The sequence below is a fragment of the Ovis canadensis genome, chromosome 14, assembly GCF_042477335.2.
Source record: "Ovis canadensis isolate MfBH-ARS-UI-01 breed Bighorn chromosome 14, ARS-UI_OviCan_v2, whole genome shotgun sequence".
Lineage (NCBI taxonomy): Eukaryota > Metazoa > Chordata > Mammalia > Artiodactyla > Bovidae > Ovis > Ovis canadensis.
The window spans coordinates 47,700,844-47,724,673 of NC_091258.1; the positions used below are offsets into that span (position 1 = coordinate 47,700,844).

At 38.9% G+C, this 23,830-nt stretch overlaps 1 protein-coding gene across 1 annotated transcript; it reads right to left on the reverse strand.

The window, feature by feature from the left end:
- Positions 1–1,151: 1,151 nt before the first annotated feature.
- NAE1 (NEDD8 activating enzyme E1 subunit 1) lies at positions 1,152–23,264 on the reverse strand. The gene is made up of 20 exons (XM_069548943.1): positions 23,110–23,264; positions 19,443–19,546; positions 19,294–19,354; positions 18,069–18,099; positions 17,197–17,268; positions 16,890–16,969; positions 16,212–16,321; positions 14,484–14,593; positions 13,069–13,131; positions 12,376–12,439; positions 11,973–12,064; positions 10,117–10,176; positions 9,897–10,030; positions 8,292–8,367; positions 8,012–8,051; positions 6,684–6,770; positions 5,884–5,976; positions 3,462–3,576; positions 3,324–3,373; positions 1,152–1,391 (listed from the first exon to the last, which is right to left on the reverse strand). Exons 1-20 carry the CDS (start codon positions 23,160–23,162, stop codon positions 1,282–1,284), a joined length of 1,605 nt encoding a protein of 534 aa, XP_069405044.1. The 5' UTR covers positions 23,163–23,264; the 3' UTR covers positions 1,152–1,281.
- Positions 23,265–23,830: the final 566 nt, after the last annotated feature.

The following is a 23,830-nucleotide window of genomic DNA, read 5'->3' on the forward strand; positions in this document are numbered from 1 at the left end:
CGACTTAGTAGCAGCAGCAGCAGCAACCCCCCTGGCCTGGCTCACCTAAATAGCTGGAGGAAACTCCTTCTGAAGAGCATAGGTGGTCCCTCGGGCCTTTCCCTCTTAGACCAGGGTTCTCCAACTCCTGCAGTGAGCGGGGCGCTGGTTAGCGAACTGAGGCCGGCCCCACCACTTGCGATTCACCCGCAGGACAGTGGGTGGGTCCGAAAATCAGTCCCTTTAACAAGCCTTCCCCCTCAGGTGATGCAGGACATAGGGACCCACACCCGATCTGAGAAACGACCTCCGCAGCAGCGCACACAGGGAGATGCCGGAGATTTTGAAGTACTATCGGACCGAAAACTGCCAGGGTCTAGCCTCCTAAGTGGTACATGACAGTTCTTTTTCCCTGTGGGGGCCGCAGCCGGGGAAGGCCGCCGCCTCAGAAAGGCCCCTTCCCGCCAACTCATTCCATCCCCTCTTGTGGGTCTGTTAAGAAAGTTAAGGTGAGGTGTGCCGCATCCCAGACATTCCACAGGAGGCGACGGGCGGGTTCTCAGGAGGGGATGAGGCATGGCCCGAAGGCGCAGAGAGTGGAAGCTGTGGCCTTTACCCTGAAGTCGCAGTGCGTTGGGTTTCGCCCTTTCTCCCTCCACGCGCGCCTACTTCGACGCCGGACCGTTTCCCGCCGAGAGGACGGGAGCACTTCCGAGGGGCGGGACTTCCGGCCGTCCCGCCCCCAATCGGAGTCAAATGCGCGCAGCCGCTCACCAGCATTCCAAAGGGCCGGGGTTTACTAACTGTGCGCCCTGCCTTCATTCTGCTCTTCCAATCTTCCCTCTCCCTCCCCTTTGTAGCCTGCTTTTGTTTTCTGATAAAACTATACATTTGAAATATTTGTTTTCTTTAAATTGTATTAGTTTTAGCAAATAGTGATATTTACTAAGATCTCCACAGCTAAAATCGGCACATGCCTTAAATTCATTATTTAAGCCTAAGAAAAAAATATTTTAAGCTGTTTCTAATGTAACACATTTCTATAAGTAACTTTGAAATAGCAAGCCAGAAATAATGAACTCAATTAGGAATGGATAACTTTTATTCTCTGAGAAAATTGTTTCCTTCCTCTCCACCTCACCTCCCTGCGCCCCCCAAAGAACAAGATTACATTATTACAAATGAGAAAAATGTTTATTAAGGAAACAATTTAACAATTCTCCCTAGCAGAACTTGACAGACTAGGGCACAAACTGAAGACAATTACAGTTTCAGTCATTAACACACTATAGGGTGCTTATTCTACAACTGAAAAGTTGCTGAAGTTTGTGACATGCCACTATAAATGTAAGTATTATTAAAAATTACAAATTGTTTGGTGATTATTTTGATAACCTCTTGAGCAGCAGCTCCTGCAAGGAAAAAGGAGAAAAGCAAATCTTTGAAAAAGAATTTTAAAAATTATATAAATATAAAAATACTCAATTCTGTAAAGAAAACCTTTCCTTTCCAAAACCAAAGATGTTTAACAATAACCCAAAACAGACACAACTTACTGAGTCATATCAAAACAAGGGACTATAAGCTTTTATAACTATGTTATTAAAGGAAATAAAAAATTTGTTCTATACATTCACACCCTGAAATATTATGCCATAGTTTAAAAGAAAGAAGTTTTTGAAATTATGGTGGTTTAAAAATATTGGCAAAATATATTACACAAGAAAAAATCAAACAGTATTATAAATTACTACATTTTTTAAAAAAGGCTTTTTTAAAGACAGAAAAGATTCTCAAAGGATACCCTTCTGTTGCATTTGAATCTTACCCTGTGCATGTTTTATAATAAAAAGGGGTTAAAGGATATTTGTAATTTGGAAAAGATCTATATTAAATACTGCTAGACTGCTATACTCAGTAACAGTCTGAGTATATAGAGATAGTAAGAAGTTTTAAAGTTACTATTCAAAACAACCTGGCTTCCCAGGTACCTGCAATGCAGGAGACGCAGGAGACATGGGTTCTACCCCTGGGTCAGGAAGATCTCCTGGACAAGGAAATGGCAACCCGCTCCAGTATTATTGCCTGGAAAATTCTATGGGCAGAGGAGCCTGGCAGGCTATAGTCCATGGGGTCGCAAAGAGTCAAACACGACTGGTATGCATGCACATTCAAAACAAAACAATAGAAAACAAAGAAACAACAACAAAAAACAACTAAGAAAACAATTTATCATCTTTTATAATCTGAAGCTTCTGCTTTCACATTCATTCATTCAATAAAATCAGACTCTGCCCTGTACCAGATACTGTTCCAGGCACTAGGGATACAGCAGGGAACAAAAGACAAAAATCCTTGTCCTCATGGATTTTACTTTTCAGTAGTGAGGAAGAGAGAATTTACAAACAAGTAAAATGTCAAGTGACTAAGAGCTAAGGAGAAAAAGCAAAGGGTAGGGGGGATATGAGTGCAAGAGGAGGGACTATTTTAAATCAGGGAATCAGCAATGGCTTCACAAAGATAATATTTAAACAAAGACCCCAAAGAAGTGACTTGTGCAGAATAATAATAAGATGCACATGTTGTAGACCAAAGGCATGTACCCCAAAATTTGTATGTTAAAGCCTTAACCCTCAATGTGACCATATTTGGAGATAGTCTTTGGGAGGTAATTAGGTAACTAAGGTCATGGGGAGGGGCCTTCTAAGAAGAGACACTAGAGAGCTTCTGTTCCATCCACCCTCACCTTCCTGCACAGAAAAGAGGTTATGGCACACAGCAAGATGGTGACTGCCTACAAGCCATGAAGAGACGGAGAGAGGCCTCACCAGAAACCAATTAAACCAGCCCTGATCTCAAACTTCCAGCCTCCAAGGAGTCTTATGAAAGAAGATATTGTTGAATTGGGTCATGAAAAACAGGTAGATTTTAGACATGCAAGAAAGAGGGAGATTTAGGGCAAATGGGTCCAGAGAGGGGTAAAGATTCAAGGAGCAGGCAATCATAGGGCATATCTAGGGGGAAAGCAAGTAACTTGAAAAAAACAAGGAAAGAAAGGCTGGGTAAAACCAGAACACAGAATGAAGGACTCTGGATTTGTTTTCTGAGGACTTCTATAGTGTATATGTGTGTACTGGCAGGTCAGAAGGTTAGTTAAGTGAGAGAAACAATCAGAGCTATGCATTAGAAAGATTAATTATGCTTCAGGACAGCAGTGGGAGAGATAGAAAGCAGGGAAACCAAGTGTGCTACACTGACCTCCTTAGTTAAAACAGCTAGGAAAACAAAACTTCACAACTGTACTATATAACAACAGGTGACAGTCTTCTGTCTCTGGAACTTACCCCCTAAGAATGCAGCAATGGTGTGTGGTTCAGCAGCTCCGTATCGGCAACTACAGGAAATGATGGTGACAAGAAAACAGATTAGCCATATGACACAACAGTACTGTCTCATATGCTCCCTAAAAAAAAAATACTCACAATTCATGGACATAATCGTCTTTCACCATTACAGATAATCCATATTCCTGAAGAAAGCTAGTGAGACAAGACTTTAACTTTCCTATATCTTCTTCAACTTGATAGTTAGACACTCCTAAAAAATATATATATTAAAAAAATTATTTTTCATTGAAATAAATACATGATTCAAAATTGTTGACTGCCTCTTCTATTTAATCCAGTTTTAGCTGTTTAGTCAAAACTATAAATCTGAAAAAAGAACAAAAATAATGGAAAGTATGAGACCAATATTTGCAACTATCACAAACCTGTAACAATCAAAGAAACCATCTAAAAACCTATTTAACAGAGTTTAACAAATCTGCTTTGTTCAGTGCTCTATACCCAGTATCTAGAAGACTATCTGACACATAGTTGGTGCTCAGTGATTTTTTGATAGAACTGAATAAATGAGAAAGTAATGTCCTATATATACACACACACACATCCTTTATAAAAATTCTGGTGTTTATTACCCTTTCTAGGAGATTAAATGACACTAAAGACATAAAGCTATAATTAATAATAAGTAACACTTATGGAGCATTAATAGACACTGGACATTGTTTTAAATACCATCTGTATATTACTTCATTTAATCCTCACAACAACCCTGTGAAATAGACACTATTATTATCTTCATTTTATAGATGGGAAAACTGAGGCACAGAGAGATCAGGTTATTTGCCTGAGTTACTTAGCTCATAAGTAGCAAAACTGCGATATGAGCCCAGGCAGTTCTTAATGATCAAACTATCAAAGGGAAGCTATTATTATTACGTGGAAGGAAAAATGTAATTGCCATAATATCCAGGTACTGTTAAATCCCTCTAGTTTAGTTTTTAACCCCTTTAGTTTAAAAACTATCATTATTCCTTGTCCTCAAAATAGTAGCATCTCCTCTTTATTAAGTACTTATAAAAAGCTAGGCAGTGTGTTAAGTGATTTTCATACATCATGTACCTAACCCTAACAATCTAACAGGGTATTATTATCACCATTCCATACTGAGAGAACTGAGGCTTGGAAGGAAATAGTGACTCACCCAAGATCAAGAAGACAAGAAGTGATTTGAACCTAGGTTTAACTCCAAAGTCTGTGCTCTATATAATAGCTAATTTCCCAAGATGGCTCCCCAATGAACGCCTCTTCATGCCCTCATGTGGTCCCCATCCCACTCTTAATCTAAGCTGACTCTGTTAAGCCAATAGGACATAAGTGATGCTCGAAAGCCAAGTCATGAAAAGCCTTGTGCCATTGACCTTAGTCTTTTGGAACTGTTAACTCTGGGGAAGGCAGCCACTATATAAGAAATCTTGAACTGCCATGCTGAATGGAAGCCCCAGTGAGCCACAGGGGAGAGATGCCTGAGCAGCCCCCAGCAGTTCCAGATACCCTGGCTGAAGTGCCACACATGTGAGTGAGTATGTCTTCGTGGATGACTCCAGCCCCAGGTGTCCTGCACCTCCGTTCTTGGATGACTCCAGCCCTAGGCATCATGCATCTCCATGGGATGCCCTTTCCCCAGTGAGAACTATCTAACTGAACCCAGCCAACCCTCAAAATCACAGACACAATAATGGATTGTTTTAAACTACTAAATTTGGGGATGGTCTGTTATGCAGAAGATAACAAAAAATACATTTTAAGCAAACAATACAAATAAAGCAGTACATTTATTTGATGTTTTATTCTTTTTCCTTTTCTGGTAAGCTTGCTCATTAACATTATAACTCGGGTATACTACATCAGTTGGGGCAACAGGCTTTATGACACACCCAGAATGTGCTGCTATGCAATAATCCTGCACAATTAAAACTATCATCTTAATAAAGATGTCCTGGACAACTGAAGACCTTGGAGCATATGCTAATTCCCCAATCACTACATTTATAGATAACAAAAAATAGATACTGAGCAAAGAAACATCTTCAGGGTTCTGAGTTCAGAAGTCACTGGCATACTTCTTGTGATTTTTCCCATTCTACCAAATCAAACTCAGTGTGAATCTTAGAAGTCAGCTATAGAAACTAGCAGGAAAAAGTTTTATCCTATATGCAACTAACCAACAGTCCCCTGTAATAGTTCAGAATCAAATACTGTTTGCAGTTGGTTACACTTGGCCTCACTGAGATGAACCATTTGTAAACTGTTTCCAGTGTGAATTCAAGCATTGTACTACTGTAAATACCCCAAGAACCCTTTAAGATTTCATTCCATTTAAGTATTTATTTAAGATTTTATTGGGAACTCCCTGGCAGTCCAATGGCTAGGATTTGGAACTTTCACTGCTCTGGCCTGGGTTCAATCCCTCGTCAGGGAACTAAGATTCCGCAAGCCATGCTGTGAAGCCGAAAAGAAATGTTTTCACTGTATTTGATAATTTAATTGCTATCCTTACCTGGATATCTACCATGCTGTTTATGAAATCTATCAACAGCCCGTAACATTAAGTATAATACTATCTCATTATCTGGATTGTCCATGCTGGAAACTGAAAGGAAAAACATTTCAGTATAATTTGGGTAATTCATGATTTAAAAACAAGGAAAAACCGAATTTACTATATACTCAAGTTTCAGAATACAAGGTAATTCTATCACAAAATTTAAATATTTTGTAACAATAAAATAGAAAATGATACATAGTAGTAAAATAAAGGGAAATTTATTATTTAAATAAAGCCCAGTGGTATTATGGATAGTTAGTTATGGTCACATAATCTCTAATAAAGTAGTAAAATGCTAAATTTAGCTCTTCTACATATAACACCACTTACTCAGTGACCTAAATATGATTATATATGTACATTAAGTTTTATAGGCTTTGCTGGTGGCTCAGATGGTAAAGAATCCACCTGCAATGTGGGAGACCTGGGTTCAATCCCTGGGTTGGGAAGACCCCCTGGAGGAGGGTGTGGTAACACACTCCAGTATTTTGCCCCATGGCAGAGGAGTCTGGTGGTCTACAGTCCATGGGGTCGCAAAGAGTCAGACACGACCAAGTGACTAAGCACCACACAGCACACTGAGTTTTATATTTTGAAACTACGACCACTTGGACAGGCTTATAGAATAAAATTTAGAGTATAAATATTTATATTATCTTTATATTATCACCATACACTCTATTATACATACTGTTATACAGTATGTATAAAATATCATATCCTTAACTTGGCATCAAAAGGTTATTACTCACTAATTTCATCCTTGTTAACTGTATCCAAGCTGTATTCTTCAGCTAAGGATCGACATCTCACCACTCGAAGAAATGCTGAATTGCTGCCTGAACACAGGAAAGGCATGATGGAAGTAAATGGTTAAGATACACTAATATGCTGATTAAGAACAGAAAATTTTGTGTATCCTCTTTACAGACATAGAAATATGAAGAAGTGGCTCTAATGGTTAGCAGAAATGGCACTACAACACAAGCCATCTTAAATTCATGTTCTTGGCATTATAATCAGTTCAGCACTGGGTACATGGGTGACGGCACCTGTCTGAGCCTCAATTTTCATTCGTAAAATAGAAATATATTTTTTAACTTTGAGTTGTTCTGTGGATCAGAATTCCAACTGTATAAAGTAGATACCTAGCAGAAAGCCTGACAGGGCTCAATGAATAGTAATTTTTATTATTCTAGATAAGCAGTCCTGAAGAAGAGTGGTATATATAGTGTGCTCTGGGTATAAGTTAAGGCTTTAAAAACAAAAAACTTTGTATTATGAGAATTTTCAAATGTATTCCAGTAAAGAGATCAAAATAATATCCAAATACCTTCAAATACTCTCAAATACCCAATATCCAGCTTTTAATCTGGTATCATATAATGTAGTAGAACAAACACTAATATATAAACGAGGTGCAAGATTAGTAGTGGAACAAAAAAATCTAAGCCTAAACAAACATTGCTGAAGAATCTTAAAATGGATAATTTGAATACATATATTTTAAGAATGGGTAACATACAAAACATGCTTTTCCAGAAACAAGAGGTCATAGCTACAGGGAAAAATTCTCAGATGGCATATGAAACACACTTTCTTATTCTTAAATTAACTCTTAAATATTCTGGGCCTACTCAAGAGTTATCAAAAAGACCCCAGGAGCCTAGCCTGAAACTAAACGGCAAAATTCCTAATTCTATCACAGTCTGATCAAATACTGATCAAAATTAGTATTTAAACCAATCTTGTCAATGTACATATGACTCAAGACTTCATATCCAAACTCTTCAGATAAGACTTTTCCAAGTTATTTAAAATTAATAACCTGAAAACAATTCTGCATTATTGATAATTTTCAATGTATCAATACAGATATGACCTATCTCTGACCAGTCTTAGAATACCCTCTCCTTTCATTATGAAAGAGAGAAAAAAACCTTACCCAATAATTACCTATATTGATACCACTGAGACCATGGAAAAATGTTAATTTCAACCATTTAAAATTGCTGGGAACACTTCCCATGTCACATTTTTTATCAAACAAAATAAGGAAATTTAAGTCAAGGTGACTTACAGAGTAATTTTAATTCTTTCTCTGAAATGGACTCTGGTGCCTGTAAAGAGATAAATGCAGATTTTGCTCCAGTGTAAAAGAAAATCAACAGAGGGTGCAGCACAAAGCCAGTCACTATGACAGGCCTTCTCATTAGGCAGGCAAGTGACAGACCCTCTGCAGAAGGTCTGAGCCAGTGCCACACCCTCTCTCTGAGCCCTTCCTGGCTGGGTTTATGCAATGCAATCCGGCCCATGTGGCGCTGTACTGTCTATCAAAGGCACTGTGCCCAGCAGCTTACCTGGCCTATAGACTGAAGCAATTTGGCAACATGATTACCCACAGCAGCAGCATCTTTCTTTGCTTTTTCACGGTAACTGGAAAAGAACAACAAAAAGCTACTATTAACAAATATTTAAATTGCCAGATTTAAATATCACCATGAAGCAAACAAAAAAAGTCTTTCCCTTTCATGAAAAAAATACTGATCTGGCAATCTATGAAATGTGACAATGCCATGGAAATGCTACCAGTAGCACCTGTTAGTGGCTGGTGATGGACTCTGGGACTTCACCTAATACCTAGGATCTCTGAGTAATTAACAGCACCTAACTTAAAACCTGCCCTCCTGGAGAAGTCCATGATCCATGCTTCTCTGATAGAGGACCTAACAAAATATGCTGCAAAAGAACACGCTTAAGCTCCCTCGTGGCTCAGATGATAAAGAGTCTGCCTGCAATGTGGAAGACCCGGGTTCAATCCCTGGGTTGGGAAGATACCCTGAAAAAGGAAATGGCAATCCACTCCAGTATTCTTGCCTGGAGAATTCCATGGATGGAGGAGCCTGGCAGGCTACAGTCCATGGAGTTGCAAAGAGTCAGACACGACTGAGCGACTTCACTTTCACTTTTTCAATCTCCTTGAAGTCAAGTCCAAGGAAAGTTAAATCCTTCAAAACCGACCATCTAACAAATCCATGTAAAACTTGAGATGGTCACCCTCTAGAGATGATCAGTGTTAAGCTGATCACCTCTGATATGAGGTCATACTCTTTCTCTCAACTGACTTTTCCCAAGTTTTAAGTAGTTGAACTTTTAGGCTACGGCAACAAAGATTTGTTAAGAGAATGACTGAGATGAAGAGTACAATCCGTCTATGAAATAAAGACCTTCTCTGTGTGACATTATCTGGCCCTTGAAGAAGCCAGGCCAGTGGCCCTGCATTTATCCACAGCATACCCAAAGATACACAGGGGTATTATCTATTGAGACCCATCTTTATGACAGTGGATAGCACATCTCTGTCTACAGTCATGAACTCTTTAAATTATGAAACATTAATGACAAAAAATTTATCAAAAACTAAAGTCTTGAAAGCTTTAAATTACAGATAAAAGAGAACAGAGCCATGGTTATGAGTACAGATCTGAGTTTCATGAATTCAAATCCTGGTTTTACCATTTACCAGTTGTCCTGCCCTGAATAAATGACCTCTTCTATGCCTTAGTTTCCTCACCTGTAAAACTGGGACAATAACAGTATCTCTCTCATAGGATTTTTGTGAATATTAAATTAGTTAATACATAGAACAGTTCATAGCACAGATTTAAGTGTTCAAATGTTGGGTTTATCTTGAAATATGAAAGAAAAAGTCTGACCCCCAGAAAGTAAGTGGGAACTCTCTATACTCTCTGCCCAATTTTGCTGTGAACCTAAAACTATTCTTAAAAATAAAATAAATTTTTAAAAACATCTGCCCTCTAAGTTTTTTAGCTTATTTTTAAAGTAATGAGATTATAACAAACTTTCATTTGATTTCTGATTTCTGGCAGACTGATAAAACATGTTCCTCTCTAATATAAACAGATTGATTTTTCTCTTACATAGCTTGAAGACAGGTGACTTACACATTTTGAAGTTTTATATATTTGCCTGAATCTGCAATCATATCAGGAATTGTGCCTCGAACAGGTAGATTTCCTTGACCCTCTTTGGCCACAAATTCCTTTAAGGCACGAGCTAAAATCCAAAATGTCGGAGTCTAAAAAAAAGAAAATAATAATATTAAGTGACATTTCAATTTGACCTGAAGGTTAAGGGGCACTAATTTTACTTGTTTGTTGTTACCTGTTTGGTGATATTTATGCAGCGATCATCATTAAATATATCTTCAATACTGCTTGGGATCTAATAAAGGAACACAAAACATTTACCTATACTAAGAATTTGCCCACCTTTATTTTCACTGTAATCTTCCAAACAACTTCAAACACAAACTTCTGATTTGGACTTTTATTCAGAATTATCACCAGATGGAGATTTGTTGGGGAAAGAGAGAATAGAAGAAAATCCCCTCCTGCCCACTCCTGTTAGCATTTAAAGACTGACCTATTTTCTTACATCATACATGGAGTAAAGAAGCAGCCTAATTTATAGTTATATTTGAAGACAGAATGAAGAAAACAGACATTAATCCCAAGCTAGACTTGTAATCCTTCATGTTTTCTCAGCTTGTAAAAAATCTGAAACCCATATACCCTAACTACTGATGGTGGAAGAAGACAAGCACTCCAAAAAAAGCAAGATAGTTAAGAACTTTTAATGCAAGCAAGAACATCATATGTTATAAAAACTATAGAAATTGTAGGCTTTGGTTCTACTGTTACGTGGAAAAAAGAAATTTCTTACTGGTAACTCTCTGCTTCCACTCCCCTCTAGAGTCTTTTGTCCTCAAAAGAGCCAGAATGTAACTTTTTTAGAACTATAAATCAGGTCACTTCATTCCTCTGCTCAAAACACTTCAGTGGCCTGCATTGCCTTTATGATGGGGCCCTTTCTGCCTCTCCAAACCTAAATTCCTCCCACCACTTTCCCCCTTGTTCACTTCATTCCAATCACAGTGGCTTTCATACCTATCCTTGAACAAATGCCAGGCGTCATCCCCCTTCTGGGCCTTTGTACTTGTACTTCCTCAGCCTGAAAAGCTCTTCTTCCAGACCTCTGCATGTCACACTTCACTTAGACTTCTGCTTAAACACATCTCCTTCAAAGTCTCCCTGGTCCCTCCCGATCTCAGACCTCCTCCTTCCCCACATGCTCTACCCCTTTGTTCTGCTCTAATTTTGTTAATAGCACCTAGTACATTTGTCTGTTTGCTTAGTTCACTGTCCCCCAACCACAGAACCTTGTTTTTTTTTTTTCAGTTGGGATAAATCATACATTCAGTGAAATGCACAAATCTTAAATGACAATTTGATGCTTTCTTGTAACTATACATATACTTTTAACCATTACTCCAATTGAGACATTAGAAAATTTCTATCACCCAAAAAACTGTGTGATTCACACAGCACATACTTTTAATCACTCAGCAACACTACCTCACTGTCTCCAGAAAGTTTGTAATGACACCTTAAGTGCTTTCCTAACTTGAAAGGTAGCGTTTTTTGCTGTTTTAAACTATAAGAAAATTCTAACTTAAACTACCAATTGTGTTATTCCAAAGTTCCCCCAAAACTTCACTGGTCAGACTTCAACAATAAAGTCCTCCAAGTAATTTTTAAGGTATATGATGTCATTAAGAACATCTTCCAATGTATTCAAATAATTACTGTTAAAAGCAAATACAAAAAAATAAAATAAAAGCAAATGCAGAGTAAGATTTAACTTTTCAGGCAACACTATTTGGACCAGCAAAATAATACCTTCATTATATAATTCCTACCCCTAAACCCTTACTACTCACAAATCATGTACTTCAAATAATTATGTAAATCTGTATAAATATTATATGCTGAAGCACTGACATCCATTTTAACAAGGACAATACAGAATCTAATAAAAGAAAATTAAAGCTGTATTATAATATTAATTTCTAACCAACTATACAATTTAAGAAATATTAAACCTAAAATCAACTATTTCACCTACAAGGACTTCAGAAAACACCTTTTACTGGTGAATACTTCAGAAGCTCTTAATACCTGAGTTGTATTTAGTGCTGTATTCACATTTTTAATAGCTTCTTCAAAATTCTCTTCATCTTCTGGAGCCCCATTTTCATTCTTTAAAATTCCTATTAAAATAGAAACTGATTAGCAAAGAACAGCCCTTTTCTTTTCATTCCTTCTCTTTCCCCAACATTAAGGAAATAACCTTGTCAGATTCAGAAGGGAGGACTGGATATTGAACCTTAAGAAGAAATACAGCTTATCATTATTCATTCTTAAAATTACACAAGGAGTGGTTCCTTAACCTCCCCTGAGGAAAATAAAATAAAAGCTCATGATGGCATCATCCAACAGAAGTGCTGACAGAAATACAATAAAATCAGCTTCAAGCAATCTTTTTAAACTTTATACGAGGTTTAATCAAATCCCAAATTACCTTGTCTAATCAAATCTCTGAAGTCTTCTTTTTCTTTATATGTTTTAGGTATTCGTCCATTGGTCTAAATTGGGTTAAATAAATTTAAATATAGTTGTAAAAACTCAAGATATGGAAATTAAAAGTCCAGTGTCCCCCCCATTTTCCCATGAGACTGCATCAGGTAATCAATACCTTAGTGAAACCAGCTGACTTGACAGAAAATAAAACGTGTGGGCCATTTCTCTACATTCATTCCTCACTGCCAGTTTCAGAATGACATTTGTTCAAATTTCATTTTGTTAATAAAAATGTCAGTATCAAAAGAGAAAATGCTAGATTCAAACTGAAAAACACCTACCTTTCCTATAACCCCACAAGGAAAAAATATCAGTCTCCCATCCCCTCCAGTGAAATTCTTTATAATAAACTGAAAGTCCTTTCTCAAGAAAGGAAATACTGGAACTTCCCTGCTGGTCCAGTGGTTAAGAATCTGCCTTCCAATGCAGGGGATGTGGGTTCAATCCCTGGTCAGGGAACTAAGATCCCACATGCCGTGGGACAACTAAGCCTGCGCCACAACTAGAGAAGCCTGTGCGCAAGCAACAAGAAGTCCCATGTGCCAACAAAGATCCCACAGGCCACAACTTTGACCCAACACGGTCAAATAAATAAATCTTAGGGAAAAAAGAAAGAAAGAAAGAAAGGACATACTTCACTATACCACTGTGCTAAGTATTTAGCTACAATCACAATCCATGGAGTGTGGCTATGGTCCTAAAAATAAACAATCAAAGAAAATATCAGTATTAGTTAACATTTATTTTTCACTACACCATATCATTTTCAACAAATTCAATAATATTTTACTCAATTATTCCACCATGTTTGCATCTCTCAGTATATGTGGAATAAAGAATGGAGGAAAAACGAGCTGGGTTAATAAAAATTGCTTAACAAAGCTTTTTGAGGCAGTGTCCAATTTAATCCTAGTAAGGCAGGTATATACTACAACTGTCCCTTTTACCATTCAGAAAACAGTCTCAGAGACTGCCACTCAGAAATAAAGCTCAAGTAGAGCTTCTCTGATAGCTCAGTTGGTAAAGAATTCACCTGCAAAGCAGGAGACCCTGGTTCGATTCCTGGGTTGGGAAGATCCCTTGGAGAAGAGGTAGGCTACCCACTCCAGTATTCTGGCCTAGAGAATTCCATGGACTGTATAGTCCATGGGGTCGCAAAGAGTTGGACAGGACTGAGCGACTTTCACTTTCACATCTTGATTTCAGACACCAAGCCTAGACTAAGGACAAAGGATCTTTTTTGTGTTTGCTGATGAACCAAATACCTGCACTTTAATTAATGTGTAGGTAGGAAAATACACATATATGCCTTAAATTACATGGCCTGTTATAAATATGATTATTTCTATAATGAAATATGCAGTTGCCTTGGTAATTCTCAAACTCTAAAAATAAGTTTCAACAGGAGTCAATTTCAACAAACACCCACCCCACATTCAAACTATTCTAAAAAGTATATCTCTTTGTTTAGGAGAAAAGAACCATGAAGAGGGCTTCTGGTACGTGTCAGTGTCCAATCCCGTGGTTAGGACTCCCTGCTTCCACTGCAGGGGCACAGGTTCAATCCTTGGCCGGAGAACTAAGATCCTACGTGCTGCATGGCAAACACACACACACACACTCATACTCACTCACTCACTCACTCCAGTTTCTCGACCTGAGTGTTGATTACAGAGATATGTTCAGTTAATGTACTTTTCTTCAAAGTACATTAACTGAGAGAACTAAGATCCTATGTGCTGCACGGCAAACACATACACACACACACACTCTCACACACTCTCACACTCACTCACTCATTCCAATTTCTCGACCTGAGTGTTGATTACAGAGATATGTTCAGTTAATGTACTTTTCTTCAATAAAAAAGTTTTTAAATTTGGGGGAAAGATAGATTTAGTTAAAATAAATTAGGTACAATGTTGTTCCTGTGTGACTTGTGTGAACTGGATGAGTTTTATATTTTCTCACTTTGTAATTCAAAAACCTTAGGTTAAAAAAAAAAGTTTTCAGTATACTTATAAATGAAAAGTCACACACACCACCAACCTTTTTTTCCATATGATCCAAATCATAAGACTGAAAATGTTCTCTCAGTTCAGGAAATGGCTTATCCAGTCGTAGATCCTCTAACGCATTATCTGGATGAGATTCTATTACTGTGAACCAAATAATCCCAAAAGATAAACTTATTTCCTTAGCAATATTGCTGCCAACATATATATTACAGTAACTTAGGAAATCTGTAATTTTTAAATGGACATAGGGCCTACAGGTTTTTCTCATTGTTTTGTTCATTACTGAGTTAAATTTCCATATACATATAAACTTATATTTTACTAAATGCACAAATCATAAGTGGACTACAGTATTAATAAAAATAAAATGAAGATTCCTTTAGTGCAGAATTTTCTTGTTATTATAATCGGAAAAGATGAAAATGTGTTCAGATAGCACCCAAAAACCTACCCTTCCTCCTCCCATGGTTTTCAACAGACAGCATCACCCTCTACCTATGCCTCCTCCTTAGGGATGTGATGGTCTTCCTGGACTTCAAGCTTCCATGGCCAAGTTATCAGCCATTCCCCACATCCTGATGTCACTTCGTACACAGCCCTCCATATAGGAGAGTACGGGGAAGTGTGCAACTTCAGTGAGTGTTTAGAGAGAGGCTCAGTTCTGTCACTTGCTAGCTGTGTGACCTTAGGCAAATAACTTAATCTCTCTATGCCTCAGCATCTTTATCTGTAAAAAGCAGATACAACAGTATCGACTTTATAAGGATTTGGAAAAGAGTAAATGAAATAACCTACATAAAGGCCGGCATACAGCTAGCAAGCTTAACCTTCATTATCATCTCTCCCCTCTTCCCTATCCTCATAACATCTGCCCTCAGTCAAGGACACTCTCTCTGTCTTTGTCTCTCTCTCTTTCTCAGACCTAGACCACTGAAAATCTAAAAGCAATCCTTGCCTCCCACCTTTGTCCCTCCAAATCCATTCATTCTCACTGGGCTTCAGAGTGACCCATTTAAAACAAACTGTTTACCTTATCACTCTTCTCACAACTCTTAAATGACCCAGCCCTACTGCCAAAAGCTTATCCCCCAAAGCCACTCACTAGCTTCCCAAGCAGACATCACTTTTCAGTGATACTATCACTGCACTAACAGACGACCTGGCCCACAGCAATGTATGAGTCCTGAGTGAAAATCTTATGACGATTTAAAATCAAAATCGTGTAAGTAAGGGACTTGAGTTGATGCAAGCCTGCCTTTGAATGACTTTAGTCTCCTACTAACAGTTTCCTTGGAACAGTAGTTAGTCAAATACCTTGATTGTTGTGTGGAATTACACCTGAACTGGGGGAGCCTGAGGCCTATATAAGAATAGAATAGAAAACCGGTGGGGAAAAGGTAGTGTAACCTCTCTATATCAGTGTGACCCACATACTTTGGCTCTTGCCTGTGCCCGCCATACATGCCCTGTGTAGGTTAAGAGGCAAAAAAAGCTAGGTACTTGTATAGCTGCCAAGCCTCCTAGTAACACGAAGAAGCTATACCTATTTTATCTCCTGCTTTGTATCCTTCTATAATGCTTAGTAAAGGAAATAGGAAGATTAAAGCCTACTGACTCTGATTAGCACTTTGAACCTGTAACCAGAGTTTTGCTGCTATAAATTAACTTTGTGATTTCAAACTGACTTTCTTTATTATCCGGTTCCTAAAATTACAGCTAAAACAACCAACAGGAAGCCCCATATGTGCAACAATTTTACCTGGATGTTCTTTTATAATGATCCTCATATAACCAACTAGTCCATATGTCCTACAGATCAAGAGAGGGATTTGGGAATTCCAGAGGACGTCTGCTAAACGTAGTAATGTACTGTAAAAGAAGGCATGATAGACAAGAACATAAACAAACGGATAGATGCCCAACATGAAAATACCTTAAAATGAAGCAACTTCCTTACTAAATAATAAATGCAAAGATATATCTTTTGCATTCATAGAAACAGCATATTTACATAAAGATAGACTGAAAAGCAAGCAATTCCACAAGGTAGCAGTTTCAAAGTAAATATATCTCTTGGACTAGAGAGATATGAAAGCCTTGTCTTTCGTATTAGGGAGAACGTTTACTGAAAACCATTTCTATAATAAAGAAGAAAATATATATAAAACCTATGTATCTACCCCCAAGCACTCCCTATAATTGTTTTTTTTTTTCCACTAAAAAAATAACCAATGTTCAATTTAACTGTTCTAAGTTTCACATCTCACTGTTTTTCTCTTCCCTATCTTTTTAATGCTGGAGATTTTAATTAGACCACTTCTAATTAAAGGTTTCTATTGAATTGAAGAATTTAAAAACCATAGACTCTGCAGAGAAAACAAAACTATGCAAATCTAATAAGAGGTTAAAATAAAAACAAATTAACTTAAAATTTTACCTTTCAGAAAGCTGAGTTGCAACCACAATGGTAAACCTACAGAAAAATGAAGGATCATTGTCTAGAAGGTTTTCTGGACTCTAAATAGGACAGGGGAAAGAAAATCCAACAATTTCACAATCATATTAAACATGACAGAAATGGTTAAGCTTTTTTAGAACAAGTGAGGCAAATGCTGGACTCCAATGTTAAAATAATTCAACTTTGAACATAAAAATACAAAGATTAAAATTCTAAATTCCCAGGGCTCTGAATTACTAAAAAATTATATTTCTGTACAGAAATAATAACATATATACATATATACCTCTTCCACAAAACTCCCAGAGACATCGTTATTTAATTCTTGTAAGAATTCCATGGCAGCTTGAGCTCGGTTCTTTAAAAAACAAAGCATTTGACTTCAATTAGAAAAAAATGTGGTTAAAATGTAACCCCTTAATTTACAGATCAGGCAAACAGACTGTAAAACAAACCAAATTCCATGCATAGATATGAAAAGTCTGCTTTTCATAGTGTTTAAAAACTGAGACTAAACCATGATATTATTTAAAACAGAGCTAAACCATCATTATTCAGAATTCTTACATGGCTAATATGATTTGCACTCTACTTTTCTGATTAGGCAAATGACCAGAAAACTCCGGGTAGCAGGCAGGGATATTTTAAGTCATGTTTGGACTTATGCTAACCTTCCACATTTACAATCCTGAATACGAGAGGTCAGTCTTTAAGGAAACTACATACATAATACTATATAATACATTATGTAGTATATAATACTACACTAAGTTGACCAATATGGTTCTGTAATATTTTTAATATAAATACAAAAATAAGACACATTCTGACTAACTCTTGGTAAAAAATCTTAACCCAAATACCCCAACTTCTGACCATTAACATTACTTAGTATTTAGCTTTAATACAGGATACAATATAAAACTTCTAAGTTCTTAAACTACCATGCACATAAATCTTTACAAGATTGGAAAGAAATGAGATAATTAATTTTTTTCACAGAGAAATAATAAGATCTTTTTAAAAACAGGTTATAATGATTTTAATACAATTTAACAGTTAACCCCTTTCAAAGCAAAGCTTTTCAAGCAATCAAGACATAGTGACATCACTAGGTATTCAAATACAACTATATTCTATTACAAACTGATTTTTTACCTTGCCAATACTGCTTCTCTGAAGGAAAAAACTAAAACAGAATAAAAAAAAATTTTAATGGTTTCTTTGACTATAAAGGGAAGGTTATGTGTAATAACCTGGTGCACTTCATTCATAGTTTAAAACAAAGTATATTTTAGTTTTAGACTATAACAGACTTCCTAGAGGAAGAAAGCTGAGTGAAAACGTATAACCAAAGACAGGCTAATAAATCAATGTTTCCCAAAATGTGTGCCATAGAGAAAAGGGTTCCCTGGCTTTCAAAAGTTTGGGAAACACCCTGCATTATATCCTCACTTGGAAATTAATAGCATACATAATACACAATATTAAAATCTTATACTAAGGAAATACTTTATAATTTGACCATGGAATGCATATGCCCATTTAACAGCTATAAATGTTCCCTAGAACCAAAGCTCCACAGACCCACCCTTGGGAAATGCTAGACTGCTCTTGCAGATAACTATAACGGATTTACTCAGGCTTTCTCCCACACATACCCTTATCATGTCCCAAGGCCCAGATCTGAGTCTGCTTCTCAGAGTCAGGGTACTCTACCCAAAGAAAGGCTAACCAAGCTCAGTATGAACCAAAATCTGATTTCCCTTGTATTTACTCATTGTTGTTGATTTTTGACAAATATGAGAGAACCCAGACTCCAAGCTCCTGAAAAGGGAAGCTTGAAATCCAAATTCAGGAATGCCCTGACAGTCTATATATGATCATCTTTAAAGAATGATATACAAGCCAACTTTAAAATGGCATTTTTATAAAGACAATGTAGTGTATGTAGCAAGAGATAAACCTCGACCAAGCTTAGAAGACACCACAAATAAAAGGCAGTTTTTATTATTTTTATAATCCCAAAATATAATTATTGTTAATTACATACTAATACTTAGGAATCAATTCAAGGACTTAGGAAGGATACAGATTTCACAAATTAAGGAATAATGATTACTCTTTGCATTAACAACAACAATAAAGACAGTAATGATGGCTATCTTTTACTAACAGCCTATTTGCCAGACAGCTTGCTAGCACTTTACCTATATTAACTCACTCCATCCTTGCCATAATCCTAAACACAGAGTTGACTTGACTTTCCACCTGAAAGTCAAGTCACCCTGACTGAGGAGGTGAAGCTGGGATTTAGGCCTTGCTCTCCCATGACAATGCACTGCCTTCCCTCATGAATGTATTTGAAAAGAATAGAACATACTTATTTCCAGCATCTTCTCCGCTGACCTGATTTCCATCAATAATTGTAAATGAACCAATACCTGGGAAACAAAACAGAGTCCGTCAAGAACATATGTTTCTAGTTAAAAACTTTAAAGAAGTAAATTTACAACCACAAAACTATCATACCTGGTAGCACCAAATTTTTAAGGATTTCAGTTCCTGTGGCTGTTGCGTTTATTAGGCAAACATGAGCAGATTCTAGAGCCTCCTGGCCATGATCACCCCACAACCTACAAAAGACACAAATTTAACATTTTAAAGAATTCCATGAAAATACAACTTTATTTGAATGGTGATTGCTAAAGTGTTCTTGCATCGAATAACTGATGTGACCCACATGGCACACATGTGAGACAGGAACAGCAGGAGGTGTTATGGGAATCACACAGCTGAGTAACCTGAGACAGACAGCTTGAGCCTGTCGTGGTTAAAGGAGAGGGTCAAATTAGAACTAGACACTAGGTCTTTCAGCTCTTAGTCCATTACTCAAGTCAGAAAGTCTTTATATTCATTAACATTAGAGAAGTACCTTAGATTTAAAACCTATTATTCTCTATTATTATTAAAACCTATTATTCTCAGAAGGCTGAATGCCGAAGAATTGATGCTTTTGAACTGTGGTGTTGGAAAAGACTCTTGAGTGTCCCTTGGACTGCAAGGAGATCCACCTAGTCCATCCTAAAGAAAATCAATCCTGAACATTCATTGGAAGGGCTGATGCTAAAGCTGAAGCTCCAATACTTTGGCCACCTGTAAAGACCCAACTCATTAGAAAAGACCCTGATGCTGGGAAAGATTGAAGGCAGGAGGAGAAGGGGATGACAGAGGAGGAAATGGTTGAATGGCATCACCAACTCAATGGACATGAGTTTGAGCAAGCTCCGGGAGATGGTGAAGGGCAGAGAAGCCTAGTGTGCTGCAATCCATGGAGTCGCAAAGAGTCAAACACGACTCAGTGATTGAACAACAACATTCTTTATTTTGGGCTTCCCAGGTGGCACAACGGGTAAAGAATATGCCTGCAGGGCAGGGGACTCCGGAGACACGGGTTCGATCCCTGGGTCGCAAAGATTCCCTGGAAGAGTACATGGCAACCCACTCCAGTATTCTTGCCTGGAGAATGCCATGGACAGAGGAGCCTGGAGGGTTACAGTCCACAGGGTTGCAAAGAGTCGGACACAACTGAAGCAACTGAGCAGACATGCATCCTCTATTTTATTTCTCCTTAAATTACAGGGATCCAGTGTAATTTAAGATCTTGACATAATACTGATCCACCATGACACGTTCAAGAGTGAGAAAAGCTTTACCAAGAAAACTGAAGTACCATCTGAAAAGCCTTCACACTGACTTCTACAGGAGTGCTTTAAAATGTTATTCCCAATTCTAACAGCATGACTCATAAATGCATACATTAACAAACAGAAAGATGTAATAAGGATTAGAAATGTGTTATAACCTGAAATATATGTTACATCTTGTCACACCAGCATATCATTAACAGGGCAAGATATGTGATCAAACAGGCATCATGACAGCTGGGCTAACATGGCAACCTTTGCCCAGAAAGCCTAATGTGTCTTTTCTTAACACAGGGGAAGCCCAAATCATTAGAAAAATGTCATAACCTGGAGGACAGAGACTTTAAGCTGCTTCCTGTCCGTTGTCTAAAGCATATCCTCTCCTATGATGTAGCCTGTACGTCCTCCAGAGTAAATCACAACTGTAACTGCCTCATCTGGTGTTTTATTTGCTGAACATCCATCTCTCCATTCCACTCTAAGTTCCATAAGGGCACAGACCACTCCCTACGTTCACCACTGAAGCCCCAGTGCTTGATACAGTGCCTTGTCCAGGATAAATAATCATTGAATAGTTGTCAAATGCATGGAGGATGAGTCTAGAAGAACCAGACAGACTGGAAACCTCTGTTTTTTTCCTACGAAAGTAGGGCACACAGAAAACACTTGGCATATTTGGTTGATGGATACTTGGGTAGCTGGAGAAAGAGCCTAAGAGAATATTGGTGCATCTCTAGGTAATACGTTTCAAGAAATGGCCCAAACAAAAATCAATCCTCTCCATTCTCTTGCTGGCTAAGGAAGGCAGGGCCTGCTGACTGCTAGTTGGTGGCACAATCTTGCTTGTAACTGCTTCCCTCTGACACTTCAAAACCAATAAACAGTTTTCACTGTTTGTTCCTTAAATGGACTCGATTTAGCAAAAACTCTCTTTTGTCACAGGTACTTAGTAATCTAAAATATTTTATCAGCTCTGTCATGTATGGTTACCTCTGCTTCAAAACACAAGGATCTCCAAGAATTTACAAGAGAACACAAGTTGGTTACAAAGTCTCTACCATCTTGCTTCTTTCCCCAGAAATTTCCTTTCCCTTTCCCCAGGGAGCAGACCTTATCAGCTCTGGAAAAGCCAGAAGGCTTGAGTTTACATACTGGTTCAAACACATGGGATACTCAGGGCAGGTTATCAAACTTTAAAGAGTCAGTTTTTCCATCTATAAAGGAGACAGAATATCTGCCTTCAAGACTGCTCTCACAATTGAGTGCATAAAGCCCCTAACAACAGCACTAAGCCAGAGGTGCAAACGAGTTCCGGTCCTTAGGGACATACTGTAACTTCTGGCTTGTGGGTCTTCAGAAAGGAGAGAGGCCATATAATTGTGCTATTTCTGCTGCCTTTGGTGGTGGTTTAGTCTGTAAGTCATGTCCGACTCTTTTGTGACCCCAGAGACAACAGCCCGCCAGGATCCTCTGTCCATGGGATTTCCCAGGCAAGAATACTGGAGTGGGTTGTCATTTCCTTCTCCAGGGGATCTTCCCAATGCAGGGATGAAACCCACGTCTCCTGCATTGTAGATGGTCTCCTGCATTGCAGGTGAATGTTTTACGGCTGAGACACCATGGAAGCCCTTTAACCACATAGAAAATGCTCAATAAATAAGGAATGGGGAGTGTTAGGAGACAAGGCATGGGAGAGGAAGAAGTTAAGCACTAGCCGGATGACTTAGACCTACAGTCCATTAAGTAGATATCCATTAGTCCATTAGCCACATGTGGCTCCTGGGCACTAAAAATAAGGCTAGTCCAATTTGAGAGGCGCCAAAAGTGTAAAATGTTGGATTCTGAGGACAGAATGAAAAAATTGTAAAATATCTCTAATAACTTTTTATACTGATTATGCGTTGAAATAGTAATATTTTGCACATACTGGGTTAAACAAAATAAACTGAATTATTAAAATTATTTTCACCTGTTTCTTTGTCCTTTTTAATGTGACTACAAATATAAACATTATGTTACATATACACATATATACATGTGTTATATATACACATATATATAACTACGTATGTGGTTCATATGAGGCTGGCATTATATTTCTACTGGACAGCGCCTGTTTACAACAATATCTAACATTCGGTGCTGCCCTCGGCGGCCGAGATGGGGTAGTCCCGAGCCCCTCACTCTGCAAAACCAGGAGCACAGCGAGGCGGAACCGGCAGCCGCCGCGGTGACCCGGCGGACGCTGGGGGCGGTGCACCTCGACCTGCACACCGCGTGGCGAGCGGGCGGGCGCGCCCCTCGGGGAAGGCGAGTGCCGGCCCTCGAGAAGCACCGGGGCCCCAGGCCGGAACCCTGGGCACTGGACGCACGGCCCGGCCCAGCCCAGCGGGAGGCCCGAGAGAGGCCCAACCGCGCCGCCCGCTCGCTTAGGCCCGGCCCGGACGCAGAGGAACCCGCTGGCCCGCCCGAATCGGTGAGCCCTGGCTCACCTCAGCTGCCGGTCGTACTTCTGCTCCTTTAGCAGCTTCCCCGGCTGCGCCATGGCCGCGCCCGCCCCACCGAGAACCGCCGGGCCACTACCGAAAACTGCCACCGCCTCCTCGAGCGCGCAGGCGCACTGAGCGCCCCTTTGCCGCGCCGTCTCCCGCGCGCGGCCGGCAGGGGGCGCCTCCACTGCACTGCGCACGCGTCGCCTGTACACCTGGGAATCTGCGGCCAGACCTCAAAAACGGGTCTGGTGACCACGGGTAAGGTAGTCGCGCCTTACCCGTGCAGCAGTCCTTCTGGTCGACCAATCCGTGACTTTGTACGCTCGGTAGTTGTGGGGAACTTGGGCTTTGGAATCAGGCAGATTTCGATTTTCACCACTCACTGGTTTACGCTCTTTACCTCTCAAATCCTGTTCTGTTAACCTTAAGTGAGATTTTGAACACACAGGACTCACAAAAAAAATCCTGTCGGAAGAACTTTCATTATTATGTGCATTATTATTCACCCATTTCTTCCATCCTCTCAGGCAAGAAGCCCACAGTGAGCGTCTGTTTCCAACCACAAAGCTAGCTGCTCCTGGCTGCAGATGCAAAGAGGAATAAGTCCGGGACTCGGTTCTTGGAGAGTTCACTGTCCCAAGAAGAGAGAGACAGTGAAGGAGTACTCCTTAGACAATATGACCCTCCTATAGGTAGAGGGAAGTTGAGGACCTGAGAGGTG

Coding starts and splice junctions, on each gene's coding strand:
- NAE1 (XM_069548943.1), bottom strand. CDS start 23,162: ATGGCGCAGCCGGGGAAGCTGCTAAAGGAGCAGAAGTACGACCGGCAG. Junction 17,269..18,068: donor AGAGAAGCAGTATTGGCAAG/GTAAAAAATCAG, acceptor TGTTTTTTAAAG/AACCGAGCTCAAGCTGCCAT. Junction 14,594..16,211: donor CATTATAAAAGAACATCCAG/GTAAAATTGTTG, acceptor TTTGGTTCACAG/TAATAGAATCTCATCCAGAT.